Genomic DNA, 17,951 nt, shown 5'->3' on the forward strand with positions numbered 1-17,951 from the left:
CTGCGGTCAGCTCCTTCCGGACGCACTGGGGCCCCTTCCCCCGCGTCCTGGGCGTGGGTGCTGCTCTCGGGCGGATCCCGGGAACCGGTGTCTCGCGGGGGTGATTCCTGGGGTGAGGGAGACCCCGAGACAGCAGACCCAGAGCCGGACTTGAGGGCAGGGACTGGAGCCAGACACAGCTGCCCAAGGCCAGGGCCAGGCCAGGGGGTCGTCCTCAGCATGCGCTGAATGGGCCCGGTTCCGTGTTGGTCCCGGTTCCGTGTTGGCCCCGGCCCCGTTTGGCTCCCTGACCTTGGATAGTTCACTTTCATTTTTGGGTCTTAATTTTCTCATCTGTAAAATGGAGAACTTGGGGCCATTGTTTCTGAAGGCTTTGTCATCTCAAAACGTCTGGGACAGGTCCTCTGAGGGTTCCTTGGGACTTTGCAGTTTAACCAAAAACAAAACCTGGCTAGTAAAACCTGGGATCTTTCTCTCTGAACCCCCCTACTTTTCCCGCTCCCCCCAAATCTCAGTGAGGCATCTGGTTCCTGGGGAGGCTGGGCACTCAGTGTTTGCAGAAATGGAGACCTTTGAAAAAATGTGCCTTTACAGACTTGCCACCTCGCTAAAAAGGACGGATAACTGGGAGTCCTGGTTACATGCAGAGTCAGCAAAGGCAACTAAGGAAGCTTGGAGAAGCTGGGTGGGGGACGGATGCCAGTTATTTGCAGGAGCCCCAGAGCTCTGCTCACTCCCGGCTCCCCCTCCACCCCATGCTTGTCTCTTCCTCCCATGTTCCCCTTGGGACGGGTGCAGCCCTGGGCAGGGTCCTGAGCTCAGCGCTCGCTGGCCGGTTAAGGGTCAATGTCCGCCCGTGACCAGTCCTGCCAGCACCCCTCCTGTCCTCCGCATCTGATCTGTACCTCTCCCCTTCTTGGCAGTACCTCCCTCACCTCCACCTCTGCCCAGCCTTCCCACGGCCTCAAGGTGCTGCTGCCCACTCCCGCGGACTGCTTTGTGTGGTCATAGGCTATTTCTTCTTTCTTTGAGTTTGTCTTTTTCCTCAGTTGGTGATCCCCCGTCGGGAGAGTTGAGGAGGGACTTACAATGATATTTCTGGTTTTATAGTGAAGAAAGCACGGCGCCTGGCACTATTTATTAGGGAATGTCTCTGGAGTAAAAATAACAGCTATCTTCCTTCAGTGATTTCTCTTTGCCTTAGCCCTGCTTTGAGTGATTTACTTGGAGGGACTCTAAGCCTAAACAACTGAGTTACTATTATCTCCATTTGCATGGAAAGGGGGCAGAGAGAAGTTAAGTAACTTGCTCAAGGGCACACAGGTGGGAAGTGGCAGCACAGCCGGTTCCTTTTAGCCTTTGTGCTAAATAGCCTTCAGTGGGAAATGGATCTAAGGACTGTGTTTTCCTGGTGGGCCTAGGAGGTGAGCAGGTGAGGCAGGAAAGGGCTTCAGGGATTGCCAAGTGCAGGGCGGACACCCTTGGGTTGTTGTTGCTTTCATGTCTCTGGGGGGTACAAGGTAAGAGGAAGGAAGTAAGGGGTGATAGGACTGACTGGTAAATGCTCAACAATGTTTGGGAGTACCTGCTGTGGGCCAGGTGAGGGGCGATGGTCCCTGCCCTCCCAGAGTGCGGCATCTCAGGTGCAGGCTGGAATTTGTTGCTAGATCACACCTTGCAGACCCCCTCGACCCACTCCTTTCTTTCTTTTTTTTAAAAGGTGGTGTAAGGAACAGGCTCAGACATACCCAGACCTGGGTCCTGAGGCTCAGGGGCATGGGAGTTTCGGGCTTGAACTCTGGAGCCAGATGGCCTGGGCTCACCTGCCGGCTCCACAGCTTCTAGCTTGGGCAGGTCTCTTCACATCTTTGACTCTCAATTTTCTCTCCTGTGAAATGAGAAAAACCTTTGAGGAAAGGGGCCTGAGTGGTGCAGGGTATTGGATGTTACGCTTGCATTTCTTTCTGTTCTCCCCACAGCAGTTACGCCAGGTAGGCCTCCATGAGCCCGTTTTACAGATGAGGACGGCTCAGGGAGGTAGTTAAGTACCTTGACAGTGAACATCACAGAGCATGGGAGTGGCTGAGTGGGGATTCTCGTCCGTGCTCTTTGGCAGTGAAGCCCTCGCTCTTTTCCCAATAGTTTATTGCCCTCTTGCCTCGGAGCCTGATGCAGGGCAGTAAAGGCTCATTTTTGCATATTCTTGGTCCGTGGAAGGGACTCCCGTGTGGTCTTCCGAAGCTTAAAGTCAGGGCTGGCTCAAGTGCATGCCGTCTGCTCAGTCACACAGGGCCCCCACTGAGTAAGGCCCCCACTTGGCTGAAGGCTCTGCTGTCACTATCTTGAAATTCTTCATCATTTTTAACAAGGAGCCCCACATTTCTATTTTGCACTGGGCTCCACAAATTATGCATCTGGTCCTTTTTAAAAGACCGAGAGGGTTGGAAGGTGGTGAGGGAGTGGGAGTCAGGTTCTCATTTTTAGGGGAACTGAGCAGTGGCGACCAGCTTGGAATCAAGCACATGTGTGCTGACCGGACACTTCCTGGCTTCACCAGTGTCGAGAACCATGGCAGCAAAAGACAAATTTTAGTGTTTTTTTTCGTTTTCTTTTTTTAAGACAGGCAGGGCTGGTGTGTCATCCCAGGAATTTAGACTCATCCCCTTGGTGAGGGATGAGTCTTAGGCCCCAGGTGGACACACCACGGAGAAGGCGTGCAGGTTCCACCCAGAGTGTATGGCACTATAGAGACTCTACATTGACATCAAGGAAAGACCCATTTCTGCTTTTGTTGATGAAGTGGCTAAGGGTCATGCCCGATGCACGTACCTGGCCTGGCTCCTGAGGCTTTGGAAACATTTCCAAGGTCTTTTTTTTAAAAAAATATATTTTATTGATTTTTTACAGAGAGGAAGGAAGAGGGATAGAGAGTTAGAAACATCAATGAGAAAGAAACATCAATCAGCTGCCTCCTGCACATCTCCTACTGGGGATGTGCCCGCAACCCAGGTACATGCCCTTGACCGGAATCGAACCTGGGACCTTTCAGTCCGCAGGCTGATGCTCTATCCACTGAACCAAACCGGTTTTGGCAACATTTCCAAGGTCTTTCAGTGCTACCAGTAATTGCCAGGAGGATGCATTGCTCCCTCACTCTCAGGGTTTTTTTGTTTTGTTTTGTTTTGTTTTCTCTATATAGGTAGCAGGGACTATTTAACTGACAGCATTTCCATTTTCTCTTTGGCCTCCTGGAAGCTCAAAACCAAATTCTTAGATCAGGCATGGCAACTGTGCCAAACGTCACCACAGCAACAACCAGAGAGAGTATTTATGGCATGTGACCCTTGTTCCATATGCTGTTAAATGTCCTTTATTTCTATCATCCTATCGATTCTTTGCAGCAACCCTGTGGGGAAGGTACCGCTGCTTAAATATAGGGAAGCTGAAGCTCTTTGAGGTTAAACCACTTACCCAAGTTTGCCTAACCTGTGGGTTGTAGGACTGACCTTTAGACTGGATAGTCTGACCCTGGGGTTCACGTTCTTGCACCTAAACCTCTGCTAGGGACCCTGATTGCCAGAATATCTGGGTATTTTTATTCTTCATGATCATAACTTCAAAACATTTTTTCCCCACCATCCTGATTTTCTTTATCATTTGTATTTTGCAATGTCTCTGGGGAACTCTTTGAGATCCTTCGTATGAACAAGTCTCCCCGTGATGAATGTACCTGTGGTGCCCTTAGTAAGGGAATGGAAATCCCACATGCCTGGGAGGACCCCCCTCAATCCCCCCACCCCCCCTACCGTGGGCAGCTCCTGAGTTCCCAGACTCCCTGATGCGTCCGAGCTGGAGCAGACTGGAGGCCAGAAGGGAAGTTCTCAGTCGTGGTGTGGAAGGGTTTTAGTTCTCCTCACTCCCCCTGAGAATGTTCGTGAGCGTGAGCCGAGAGACCAAAGGCAAGGGGAGAAGACTCCAGTTGCCTCTCCCTGGCCTTGTGATGACTTGGGCTGGGGAGCCCAGCCTGCTCAGGTCCCGGCCTGAAGTTCTTTCTTTGCTGTTTTCTGAAGGCGAGTGAAGCTGAGCTGGCTGTTCCAGAATGAACCATAGCGCTGAGAAGGGGAAGTAGACCCTGCTGGTTCTCTGCTATGGCCTGTGAGCCGCAGATGGGCCCTGGCGGGGCGGTCGGCCCCTTGCCCACCTCCTCTCCTGGCTGGAGTGCCCTGCCGGTGGGGAGCCCTCCTGGCTGGGGGCAAGGTAAGGCCATGACTTCAATTCCTTTCCCCCACTACTCTCCTCAGGATCCCGAGTATGGAGGGAGGGCAGTGGAGGGACACAGAAGTGCCTTTAGATGAGGGTGGGCATTTGGGGATTTGTTCCCAGGCTAGTGTCTGTCATCTCTACCCGTTCTCTCTGTCACTACCTCCTTAGATCAGGCCACCATCACCCTCTGCTTGGATTTTTGCTGTAGCTTCCTAGCTGATCTCATCCCCATCTTGCCTCTTCTATCCATTCTTTATTTTTATTTATCTAATATATATATATATTTATATTTATTGATTTCAGAGAGGGAGGGAGAGAGATAGATACATCAATGATGAGAGAGGATCATTGATCGGTTGCCTCTTGCACGCCCCTGACTGAGGATCAAGTCCGCAACCCTGGCATGTGCCCTGCCTGAGAATCAAACTGTAATCTCCTGATTCATAGGTCGATGCTTAACTGGCCGGGCTGCTATCCATTCTTTATATGGCATCCAAAAAGATCTTTATTTATCTTTAAAGATTTTTCTTTTAATATTCCATGAGATACCTTTTTTTTAAAATAAATATTGTTGAACGGTTAATGCTATGAGATATCTTGATTGTATATTTTCCAAAGTACTTTTCCTGCCACACCTTCCAAAAGATTCCATTTGTCTTTCCAGTGCAATAAAAGATGCTGGATTCTAGTTCTGTCCTCGCTTCTCTTTTTGAGAGCACTATATTCCTAATGACTTCAAAACATACATTATCTAATAAGGAGAAACATTTACAACTGTCAGAAAGATGTGCATTACTTTTGAATGGAGTCAGCATTTCGTGGGTTCCCAAAAAGGCAGCAGTTTGAAATCACGACTGGTGACAAGCACATGTCTGCTGAGGCGAGGGCCAGAGGGCACAAGGGTTCCTTTTTTACTACTGTTATTAGGAGAGCAATTTGCACATACACAACAGTGGAATGAAATACTTTTCTTTCAGAACTTTGAAGACATTACTCCACTGATTTTTGGCAAGCCAGTTCTTATTCCGTAGGATATTGCCGCCCCCTCTCCCCCGCCACACACACACACACACACACACACACACACAAACACAAGCACACACTCACACACTTCTTTGGTAGCTTTTCAGATCTTTCCCCCTAATCTAGGTGTGCAAACAAGTCTTTCTAAGTGGAGGAATTGCTATTTTCACTTTAAGGAACAGATGAAGGAGACGATTGCCGAGAATCTGGAACTCCTGGTTCGGAAGGCAGACAGAGAAACCGCGGGGAGTGTTTGCATTGCTTGGGCAAACATTTGTTCAGTGGCAAAGCGCCTGCTGGGGGGCAGCAGTTCCCATTCTCTGTGTGGAGTCCAAGCCTCCGTGGGCTCCCCATTCCATGCTGTGTGATGGAACGGGGAGCTAGTTGGGGGGGGGGGGGGCCTCCAGCATGCGTGTCTGCATTTTGTGTATTACCTTTTCTCCTCCTCCTTCTCTTTCTTACTTTCACTTCCTCTGGTAACATTGGTCAAGTTCCTTTGTTCATCTTTCAAAGGCTCCTTTTCTTTTCCATGATAATGGTGTCCACCTCTTAAGAGAGGAGTAAATGAAATCGTGACTTGAATCCTGGTACATAGTAAAGGCTCAAATCCCAGAAGCTATTCTTATTTCACTTTATTATTCTATTTTATCCTTATTTTACTTTATTGTTCTATCTGTCCTTATTTTCTTTTGCCTAGTTTTTCTCATTTGCTTATTATTAATCCTCATCCCCAAGGATATTTTTTCCATTGACTTTAGAGAGAGTAGGAGGGTGGGAAGAGGATGGGAGGGAGAGAGAGAGAGAGGGGAACATCGATGTGAGGGAAACACATTGATTGATTGCCTCCTGCATGCACCCCAATCAGGGCAAGATGAACCTGCAACCGAGGTATGGGCCCTTGACCAGGAATTGAACCCGGGATCCTTTGGTTCTTGGGCTGACGCTCTAACTACTGAACAAACCAAACCAACCATGGTGTTGTTATTATTTTTTAATCCTCACCCTAAGGTATGTTTTTATTGATTTTAGAGAGAGAAGAAGGGAGAGAGAGAAAGAGAGAGAGAGAGAGAAGCATTGATCAGTTGCCTCCTACATGTGCCCTGACCAGAGATTGAACCTGGAACCTGGGCATGTGCCCTGACTGGGAACTGAACCTGCAACTTTTTTGGTGCATGGGATTCTGGTCCAACCAATTGAGCCATCTGGCCAGGGTTTGCTCATTTGCTTATTTTTATTTTATTTTTATTTTTATTGCTTAAAGTATTACAAAGGGTATTCATTTGCTTATTTTTAAATCTAATTTTATAATTTTATCTTTTTAAAATTTATTTTTATGAAGCCACCTTAAATCCTTTCTGGTGTGGGAGTGAAAACAAATACAGTTGACCCTTGGACACGGGTTTGAACTGTGTGGCCCCACAGACATGCTGATTTTTCTCAATAAATACCTGTGCTGTTTTCAATCCGTGGTTGGGAGTGTGCGGATGGGAAGGCCAACTGTACACCATTTCATGTAAGGGGCTTGAACATCTGCGGGTTTTGGTATCTGTGAGGGGTCCTGGAAACAATCCCCCGTGGATACTGAGGGGCAACTTAAGTTACACTTGGAGCCAAAAGTTGCGCTCAGATTTTCACACTGGGAGGGGCCGCCAGTAAGTCCGTGTGCGCCTTCTGCAGTTGCTATAATGAATTACCGCTGGCATAGTGGCTGGCAGAACATAGGTTACCTCTCCGGGTTCTGCCTTTGGCCTCACTCAGTGGACGTCCTCACCGTGTCAGCAGAGCTGCATTCCCTCCAAGGCTCAGGGGAGAAGCTGGTTCCTTGGCTTTCCCAGCTGCTGAAGGCTGCCCACATTCCTTGGCTCATGACCCCTTCCCCCCTCTTCAAAGCCAGCAGTGCTCTCTCTGTGTGCCTCTCTTCCACTCACATCCCTCCTGACTCTTTTGTCTCCCTCTTCCACTTTTCAGGATCCTTGTAGTTATATTGGGTCCACCCAGATAATCCAGGCCAGTCACCCAATTTACAGTCAGCTAATTAGCAACGTTAAGTCCATCTGCAACCTTAATTCTCCTTTGCCGTGTACATAACACATGCACAGGTTCTGGGGAGTGGGGTGGGGATTTCTGGGGCCCATTGTTCTGCCTATCACAGTTGGTTATCTGAGACTCTGCACCCACTGGGAATGCAAGAGTTGAGCTGTGCTTGAATGAATGTCTACTCCATCATCTCCTCACTGTAGTTTATTGTTGTCTCTGTGGAAACATCTCTTCTGATGGGGAGCTCACTACCTCCCATTCTGTGTGGACAGCTTTCATTTTGGGGAGGTTCTTCCCTACATGGTCGCTCATTGTGTCCTAATGGCCTCCATGCTCTGGCCCCCAGTTCTGCCCCTGGGGGCTTTCCTGTCATCTCCAGTTATTCTGTAGGGAGTTGAGGACAGCCACCTGTCCCTCCTTGCCATGGGAAGGCTCTAGTGGCCAGAAGAGGTGGCAGGCCCATCCAAAGTAGTGATTGCTCAGCCAGGTGAAGCTCCTGTCTGCTTTCAGATCTCCGCAATGGCCAGGTCCTTACGGTTCTCCGGATCGACAATACCTGTGCACCCATCTCCTTTGATCTGGGAGCCGCAGAACAGCAGCTGCAGACCTGGGGCATTCAGGTGAGGGCTGATCTGATTACATCCTTACTGTTTTACCTTCCATCCATCCATCCATCCATCCATCCATCCATCCTTTCATCTAGTTATTCACAACATATTTTATTAAACATGTACCAATTCTTGATATGGTAAGGGAGAGAAGGGAGATGTGTTAGAACTGTCCTCTCTTCTGCATTATTTCACTTAACAGATGTGCATTTTGGATACCCACTCTGCCAGGCCCGTAGCTGGGCACTAAACACGGGAGAGGTGAATAGACCCCAGTGCCTGGACTCACACTGCTCCCAGAGCCCAGTAGGGAGAAGGACATATGTCAGATGAACCCGACAGTCTGATATTAATGCTGCATGAGAGGACTGTAAGGCATGGAAGACGACCTGCACAGGAGAAAATGAGAAACCTGCCTAGTGTGCGGGCAGTGGTTGTAAAAGCTTCACAGAGGAGCAGATATTTGATCTGGGATCTTGAGGAAAAGTAGGAGTCTATTGGGTAGACAGGCGGAAGGGAATTTTAGGAGAGGAAACGTTATAGGACTCATTAGCTGATAATGCAGTACCTTTAAGCATAGTGACTCGAGGTCTAGGCATCACAGATCCATAGCTCTGGATGCAGATCGAGCTCTCCTTACTGCCTGTGTGACTTGGGACAGGTGACTTAACCTCTCTGAGCCACAGTGTCATCATCGTGAGGGCAACACTAATACCTGTTACATAGGGTTTTTGTGATGATTAAGTGAAATAATGCCTGAGGAACGCGGCACTGTCTCTGGCACAGAGTAAATGTTCAATAAATTGTAGCTATTGCTGTCGTCATTAAGTACCCCAGCTGCGGTTTTCTCCCCCAGCATGGGGGGCCTTTCCCTGCGCTTCCCAGGGAGGCTCAGTTATGGACGGGGAAGGTACTCTGCTAATTTTACCCTGCAGATTTTAGAGTTCACGTCTTTAAACTGAATTGCATTATTGTGAAAAACAACATTTTGTTACCCTTAAAGGGAAACTTCCAAATTGATAGTACTAAGCCCACATCAGCACAACAGCTGGTTTATCTTCCCCCGTTTCCTTCCAGCCTTTGTTGAGAACATTGTTCTTAAACAGTTATCTTCAGATGGGGTTTTCTTCACCCATGAACAGTTTACATACTGTCTTGCTGTGTTCCTACACAGCACCTTCTCCTGGTTAAATTCTTTTTTCCTTTTTTTAAAAAATACATTTTTATTGATTTCAGAGAGAGGAAGGGAGAGGCAGAGAGGGTAGAAACATCACTGGTGAGAGAGAATCATTGATCGGCTGCTTCCTGCATGCCCCACACTGGGGATTGAGTCTGCGACCCGGACACGTTCCCTGATCAGGAATCAAACCGTGACCTCCTGGTTCATCGGTCGACGCTCAACCACTGAGCAACACCAGCCACGCCAAATTCTGTTTTCTTAAGCAGTCCACTCTTGTGGGGCCTTTTGCACTATGGCATTATTATTTGGGCAGGAAGATGGGAGTTTTCAGTACTTTGGGCTGTATTAATAGGTACTGATATTGCAGTACTGATAATAGCACATGTTCACCGTGGAACCAGCACTGGGCCAGCATACACATACACTTAGATACACATATCTGTCCAAGAAGACAAAACCAACTGTGGTCGGGAGAACAAAGGCCCCCAAAGATGTCCAGATGATATGTATAAATATAATAGTCCGCAGGCCGACGCTCTATCCACTGAGCCAAACCGGTTTCGGCCTGTGTTATCTTATTTAATAGGCACACCACCCCTACAAGGTGGGCACTCTTATTATCCTTGATTTACAGAGGAAGAGTCTGAGGCTCAGAGAAGTGCAGTTACTTTCTCCAGGTCACACAGCACATGAGTGGCAGGGCCAAGGTTTGGACCCAGGGCCAGCTGACGCCCAGGCCTGTGCCTTAAACTTTAGGCTATCCCGGTTGGCCATGAGATACTGAGCCTCATGCTGCAGGGGTCTCTCTGTGGGATGTCCTCCTGGCTTTTGAGCCGCCCCACCTCACCGGGGAGGCCTGACCTTTCCTGAGCCGGGAGTTGTGCCCTGTGGTCGCCATCAGTGCTCTGAGCTCCTCATTCTCCCTCTGGACCAGCCCAGAGCCAGCCGGATCCCCCTTCCGCATGATAGTCATGTGAACTGGGAATGACATGCTTGCTGGCATGAAGGAGGTGGGGAAGGTTCTCTGTGGCTGACTGATCTCTTGCCCTTGGGTGGCCAAGCAGGTCCCGGCTGACCAGTACAGGAGCTTGGCTGAGAGCGCCCTCTTGGAGCCCCAAGTGAGAAGATACATCATCTACAACTCCAGGCCCATGCGGCTGGCCTTCGCTGTGGTGAGGAGGGAGGTGGGCCCACACTGTCCTGCTGTTGCCCCTGTGGCATGGCTGGATTCATCGTCCTGTGGTGAAGCCTGTTGGTGTGGGTATGGGTTGGGGGCTGGTGGCCCCGCTGCCTGGCAGAGGGCAGCACCAGGGACCTGGTTTTGGGATAAGGGAATTGATGGCAGGGAGTTGTGGCCAGGTCCCCATGTAGAGGGTGGGAGCAGGGTTTACTGAGGGCAGAACTTGGCATTGTGGATCTGCAGACCCACCACTGAGGCTCTGGACTCGGCGTCTGGCTTTGGTCAAGACTTCTCTCCTCTCTGGGACTTGGTTTCCCCATTTGTTCAACGGATAGGTCCATTTTAGCTCTAATTGTGTGTGTGTACATATATATGTATATGTATACACACACACATATAAACATACATATACACCTACATATATACAAACACACACATGCATACATATATATGACATAGCCAGTATTTGAACCCAGGCATTCTGGTTCAACCCCTCTTAATCACTGCAACTTGTTGCCCCTCTGATGGAAAATGGTCAAATACCACTCTTAACCCTTATGTCCTTCTCAGGAAGGAAAAAGGATGGCAACTGGCTTTTATTAACTTTCTAATAAGTGTTATGCTGTTAACATATGTTATCTTCTTAATCCCTATATCAACCCTGTGGAGTTAGTATTATCCCCATTTTACAGATGAGGAAACTGAGGCTCAGAGCGTTGTTATAACTTGTCCAGGCCACATAGCTGTTGAAGGATCACGGTGGGTTTCTGCCTCAAATTTCTCTCCCTCCCAAGCCCCCTGCCCTTTTCTGCTTTATTTAAAATCAGTGCAAGCAGGGATTTGGAGTGACTATTCTCACCCCATTTTCCTACCTTCACTTATGATTAGGGAACAAAGGCTCATTCTCACAGGCCCCCATCAGTCTCTCGTGGGCCCTGTGAGCTCCCTGCATCCAAGGAGGTGGCAGAAGTGTGTCCCCTTGAGTGGAGCTGCCTCGAGAGGACTGGTGTTCCTGACCTTGCTCTTGCCCCACTTCCCGCAGGTTTTCTATGTGGTGGTGTGGGCCAACATCTACTCCACCAGCCAGATGTTTGCCCTGGGGAACCACTGGGCAGGCGTGCTGCTTGTGACCCTCGCCGCGCTGAGCCTGACGCTGACTCTCATGCTCATCTTCGAGAGACACCAGAGGAAGGTGAGATGTCTGGGGACCCCAGCCACATCCCCTCTGGAGAGCTGTGCTGGCAGGAGGATCCCCAGTCAGAGTTTTTCGTTTCATCCACTTCAGCAAATTGCTGCATCCTTGAAATTCACGCCGGCTCCTGTGCCCAGTGACTCAAAGAAATTAAGTCACACATGTGATTAAATCCTCTCTGTCTTTCCTGTCGGAACCCTGTGGGTTGTTTCTCTGGAAACAAGCTCTCTTTTGAGAGTCTGGGAGGTGAGAGAGGGCACAGAAAGGCATATTTGTGTGGCACTCAGAGGTTACTGAGTCCTGTCACCTCCTCCCTGCATGCTCAGGAGGGCTCTGAGCGAGGAGGGGATTACTGAGGATGGGGTGCCTGAGGCCGAGGGTTGAGGGAGCTGGGTGGGTGCTGACTCTGTGCTCTGTTGACAATCACGTCTCATTTAACTCAGCAGCTACTTACTAGGCAGTGAGTGGGTGGTCAGAGTTAGGTAACTTGGCCTGATCCCACTGTGAGTGGCGGAGCGGGGGTTCAAAACCCGAGACCTCTGATTCCCCATCTCATTCAGAAAGGAGGTTGCTCCCTCCCGGCATGTGTGTGGCTCACTAATGTATTCTGCTTCTTTAACGTACTTATGGAGCACTTCCTATGTGGTTGATTGTCTGTTAAAGGCTTTATGTACATTAACTCATTAAACCTGCCCAGTAAATCTCTGGGTAGAGTCTTCCATAGTCATTTCACAGATGAGGTACCGTAGGCTCCAAAAGGCTCCAGGAGTCGTCCGAGGTCATGCTGGCAATAAACAGCAGAGCTGGAATTCAAGGCCAGGACACTGAGATTCCAAGCCAGGTTCTCAGTTAAGACCCGGCTCTCTTGGTATTTCATAGGTGCTGTGGCAGATCGCCGTAAATGTAGTAACTTAAACAACACAGATTCATTCGCTTACGGTTCCGCGGTTTAGAAGGTTGACACAGCAGGGCTGCATCCTCTCTGGAGCCTCCAGGGAGTCTCTGTTTCCTCACCTTTTCCTGGAAGCCACCTGCATTCCTTGGCTCATGTTCCCTTTCTCCATCATCAAAGCCAGCAGTGGCAGGTTGAGTCCTTCTCTCCCCCCCTCCCTCCCCCCCCCCTCCCAGATTGTTTGGAGAATTAGATGACTTACTACATGCCAAGTGCTTATAATTGTACCTGCTATAAAGTATGTGCTCAGTAAGTGTTAACTGTTACAATTATTGAGTCTTTTGGTCAGTGGGGAAAAAGGCTCAGAGGGATTAAGTAACCAGTCCCTGGCCACACAGCTTCCTCAGTTCTTGCCTCAGCTCAAGGACTTCTTCCTCCTTGGATTCCTTGTCACTCATGACCATGCATATCCCTCTTCCTGACCATTGTCATCTTACTGTTAGTGGCTGACCTGCAGTACGTAGCATCCTAGGGAGCCTCAGCACTTTGCATATACTGCCTGCTTGTGGAGTCATGAATATCCTTGTTTGGGGCATGAATATCCTTTCTCAAAATCGAAAGGTGTGTGGGGAAGGCAGGTAAGCCCCTGCCGTGTATCCATACAGAATAATGCACGTTGCTAGGGCATGTGGGAAGGTCCTAAAAATATTTGCTGCGGCCAGTGTGGTACAGTGGAAAACACTGTGTTCTCAATTCAGTATCATCATCGTAATGATTTCATTATCTGACATGCATCGAGTGTTTATTCTTCCCAGGGTTCTGAGTGGATGAACTCATTTCATCCTTATTATAATCCTTGCTATGACAGGGTGTTAGTGTCTCCAATTTGGAGATGAGGAGTTGGAGGTAGAGATATAGTGAGTAATTTGTCCAAAATGATGCAGGTAGTGAGAGGTGGAGTCAGGTGATGCAGGTTTCTGAAAGGGGGAACCACCCTTGCAAACATTCTAGGCAAAACACAATCACCCCTTGATTTTCATAGTAGTGGCATTCATGGAAAATTCGCTGTATTTTAAACCTGTTTGAAAACAAACCCACTTTGGGTTTAAACGTAAAGTGGTTAGGTTGGCCAGCCAGAGAACGATGAGTAGAACTTTCACCCAGAGGACATTTTTAGTCCAGGTTGGCCAGGAGACGATTCTTCTGTGTGGGATTGTCTCTCATGGGGCATGGCCTCAGTGGGAGGCACGCAGTTAGCATCTCTGGCCCTTGTGCCTAAGGGCCAGCTTTGCCCTCCATTCCTGTGGCAGCAGAAAGCCTTCTTGCATTTCCGAAAGCTTCCTAAGGGGGTCCCGCTCCTTTGGGAACCATTGTCCTATTGAGCTGCTTTCTAATGGCATCTGAAGTCCTTAGTGTCTCTTCCCCAGACCAGCACTTTGGATCCCGACACCCTTCTCCTCCCGTCTCCCCAGCCTGCTTAGCTTCTACTTTGTCAACTAAACCTATCAGGTCATTGGTTTGGGTGGGAAAAGGAGAGAGTTACAGAGGGCCCCACGCTCCACTGAGGGCCAGGCACTGTGCTAGATGCTTTGGAAAGTAGATGCCTTATAGACGGAGTAGGTGCTTTACTGACACAATAAATGCCCAGTCCCCCACCCCCATTCTTTGCACTCTCTCCCCCTCCATCTCCCCTCCTCCTGCAGATACCTGTGGCACCTGACTGTGTCCCAGGCACTGGCTTAATGCTTCACACAAACTCAATTCAATCTCAGCACATTCCTAGGAGACAGAGACAGTCTTTTCCTTTGTTCTCCACGCCTGAAGAAAGCAAGACTCAGGGAAGGGACATAACCTGTCCAGGGCCCCACAGCCCGGAAGTAGCAGAGCTGGGCTTCAACTCTGCCTGACACTATTGAATGGATTGTCTCAGCAGCTCCACAATCCCATTTGATAGAGAGGACGTGATGTGTCTCGAAGAAGAGGACTGCCCATGGTGTCTAGGGGTGGGGTGAGGTGTGGTCATTTCTGGTGCCCGAGGGCTCCCTGGCAGCATGGAGGCTTGGCCACAGGGCTGGTGTTTGTCTTATAGGCCAACACCAACACGGACCTCAGGCTGGCGGCTGCCAACGGAGCCCTGCTGCGACACCGGGTGCTGCTGGGCGTGACGGACACGGTGGAGGGCTGCCAGAGCGTGATTCAGGTACGTGTCTCCGAGAGACCTCTCCTTGACGGCCCACTTTTGGGCTGATGGGGAGAGGTGGCCCCAGGTTCTCCCCGCCTGCACAGTGTCTGCCCGGTCTGCTAATAAGACAGTGAAGGCAGCCCTTCCCTTCCTCCCTGTGCCAGTGTTCCTTCCTGGAGACTCTTCCATGGGTGGTACCCAGCAGCCTGGAACCTCCATGGGGCAGGCTGGAAGGGAAGCTCAGGGACAGTCCAAGCCTCACTCATGCAGCATTTATTCAGCAAACCGTGGGGCCTCCTCTGTGCCAAGCACATGCAAGGCCCCGGGAGAGGCAGGTCAGATCCTGAAGGCATTGTCTACCTGGCCCAGTTGTTTTCTTTGCCCTAAGGACAGTGGGGAGAGCGTAAGTGACTAGTATGAGGTCACCCGGTGGGTCCTGGCTGGGATCCCCAGGTGGGATTGCTAAATCTATTTAGCACTGCATCTGCCCCTTGCCTGGTGGGAGCACAGGGTGGGTGGGTGGCAGGGACCTGGGAAGAATCTCCTTGTGTGCATCACCTGTTCATCCTACAAATATTTACTGAGAGCCTAGTGTGTGCCAGGCACTGCTCTAGACACACACAAATCCTTGTGTTTAGGGAGCCTGAGATGGTGTAGAGTGTAAGGGGATCTTGACTGACACCTGGGGGTGAACTTGATGGCATTGTAAGGTGTCTGGCAGTTCAGATGTGACACGGAGACTGACATTTCCTTGAACCAGGGGTCCTTTCAGCCTCATTTGTCTCTGAACCCTCTTTATGGATTGGCACATGGGGTAACTTGGCAAGTGTTAGTTGGAGGCATAGATGGATGAATGACCCATGAATGGCCACATCTTTAAAAATAATTGGGTTCTTTCATTTTCAAAGTAGTATCTTGGGATGAGGTGATACCATATCTTGTTTTTTTTTTTTTTAAAAAAGTCATTGGGGTGGGGCAGGGTGGGGTGGGGGATGGAGGTGTCTGGGGTGAGTGATGGGTGGGGGTGGAGATGAAACAAGAGTAGCCATGAAGGGATAATTGTTGAACCAAGATGCTGAATAGCTGCAAGTTAATGACATCATTTGCTCAACTTTTGCATATGTTTGTAAAATTTCATAAGGAAAAAGAAAAGAAATTAACTTAAAAAAATGTTCCTTGAGGATGAGACAGTGGGAGAGATTAGTTGGCAAGAGGGGTGTGACCTGGGTCTCATAGGTTGGTCACTGGGAGGTGGGAGGTCAGGGGCAGAGGAAGGGGTCAGTGGTTGGAGGTGTGAGACATGGGCTACCAGCTTCTTGCAGAACGTGGGTGAAGCGCGGCAGTGTGGAGCTGGCAAGATGATGTGATGTGTGAACATGGAGGATTTCGGCCTGGCTGAGTTTAATCTGGCTGCCTGGGGACTGTTGAGGCTGTGGTGGAAGGGGGGGTGGTAATGGTGAGGTGAGAGGACTTCGTCCCCTGCTCCCCTCCTCCCAGAGCTCCCACGTTGATTACCTCTGACCTGGCCGTGGGTAGTGGGGATGACAGCTCTGAAGAGTTTCATTCATTTGCATGTTCGATTCCAGACCGAAGGGCCCCTGAAGATGAAGTCAGTAGCCCTGGATGAGTACATGATGTGCAGGGCGGCTTGGAGTCTATCAGATGCTTAGTGACTGTGAGAGGTGGGGCTGCAGCCTTTTGGGCAGGTGTACACGTGGAGCCAGTTTTCTATACAAAGGAGACTTGCTCCTGCGTGGGGACTCTGGGAGAGAGCAGAGTGAGTGGCATGTTCCCGCCAGAGGCCAGGATACATCCAGTGGGCCTTCGGCAAGGCAGCAGGAGACAGAAGACCATCTCAGGGATGGAGAGTTCAAGGTCAGGCTGGATTTGAGTCCCAGAGCTCACAGCTTCTTATTTCCCCAGCTCTGGTTTGTCTACTTTGACCTGGAGAACTGTGTGCAGTTTTTGTCTGAACATGTTCGAGAAATGAAGACTAGCCAAGAGGTAAGATACCTTAAATGAAAAACAAATAGACAAAATAAACCAGGAGACCAGATTGTAGAGTTTGCCTTACCTCCATGTTGGGAAATGCCTACGGAGAAGTTACTTAGAAGGAAGGACACCTGTGTCAAATCAGTGGTGGTTTTGCCAAGGGAATGAAGTCTTTGTAACTTTTTCCACATTTCCTATAGTGAGCATGTGTTTATTTATAATATAATAATAATGAGTGTTAATAATAATGAGGATCCTGGTAGAGGAAAGTACCATGCATTTAGGTGGCTTTCACTTGTTCAAAATGCCTGCCCACCGTTTATAAACAAGATCAGGGAACTCTTGCTCTGATTCCACAGATGAGGAAACCGAGGCTCTGAGAAATCCTGTAGCCACCTTCAGGTGGTCACAGAGCCAGTTGGTGACTCCCAGTTTGGGACCTGGCCCTCCTGTCTCCGAGCCCTGGAGTCAGCCTTTCCCTGGGCCCTATGGTCCGTCTGGAAGTCAGGATTGTGGGTTAGCCCTGATCCTGGCCCATTGGTTCCTGTATGGCCTTGGGCAAGGCCTTTGAGCTTCAGTTTGCTCATCTGCAACGTACAGGGAAAGTTTTCCCAGATTGCTTTGAGGAGCAAATGTGAGTATAAGGAAAAGTGCTTTAGAAGCTCTGAAGGACCGTACTTTTGTGGGGAATGACCTGGTGTCTCCAGTGTGGCTCAGTTCCACCTTCTCCCAGCGTCTGAGTCTGTAGAAGGCCCGTCCATCCTCTGTGATCTGCAGCTCAGGCAGCGCCTTGACCTCCCATGTGCCACCCAACTTGGGACACCACCCGGGCTCCCTCTGTTTCCTTTACAGTCCTTGCTGAGACGCCGGTTGAGCCAGCTCTGCGTTGTCATGGAGACTGGGGTGAGCCCCACGACGATGGCGGAGGGGCCTGAGAACCTGCTGGAGGAAGCTCCCCTCCTGCCCAGCAGTTCCCGTCCCACAGAGCGGCCTCTCGTGCAGGCTGAGCTTCACCAGCTCGTTCCGGAGGCTGAGCCGGAGGTAATGGGCCCCCCCGGGGCAGTAGGGCCACCTGCTCCCCTGGGATATTTGCATAGACTCCAAGTGGGGACCTCAAGTTGTACATTCCGAGGAACCTGGCTTTCCTCAGTTGGTAGAGACCATACTGGTCTAGCCTACTAGTTTTGAATATCTTTTCCTCACCCCCAGCACTTCCGAAAAGAGTTTATAGGAGTTGTTACTCATTGGGTTTCTCCCCCATTTTTAATATCTTGGACATTCTTTTTGGCAGTTTCACTAGATGTGTAGTTGTGTGTTGATGGATCATAGATTGCCTATAACAGTGGTCGGCAAACTGTGGCTCGCGAGCCACATGCGGCTCTTTGGCCCCTTGAGTGTGACT

The 17,951-nt window shown here is 49.8% G+C and overlaps 1 protein-coding gene across 1 annotated transcript in view; it reads left to right on the forward strand.

The window, feature by feature from the left end:
* Window positions 1-17,951, forward strand: part of LOC102753445 (chromosome unknown open reading frame, human C9orf91) — a 23,239-nt gene that overhangs the window by 517 nt on the left and 4,771 nt on the right. The window contains exons 2-8 of the mRNA XM_006772877.2: window positions 4,071-4,257; window positions 7,834-7,943; window positions 10,176-10,283; window positions 11,334-11,483; window positions 14,465-14,575; window positions 16,481-16,561; window positions 17,402-17,590. Of these exons, the coding sequence (XP_006772940.1) occupies window positions 4,149-4,257; window positions 7,834-7,943; window positions 10,176-10,283; window positions 11,334-11,483; window positions 14,465-14,575; window positions 16,481-16,561; window positions 17,402-17,590 (858 nt within the window). The 5' untranslated portion in view covers window positions 4,071-4,148. The remainder of the gene's footprint in view (window positions 1-4,070; window positions 4,258-7,833; window positions 7,944-10,175; window positions 10,284-11,333; window positions 11,484-14,464; window positions 14,576-16,480; window positions 16,562-17,401; window positions 17,591-17,951) is intronic.

Source organism: Myotis davidii, unplaced genomic scaffold (genome assembly GCF_000327345.1).
Source record: "Myotis davidii unplaced genomic scaffold, ASM32734v1 scaffold866, whole genome shotgun sequence".
NCBI lineage: Eukaryota > Metazoa > Chordata > Mammalia > Chiroptera > Vespertilionidae > Myotis > Myotis davidii.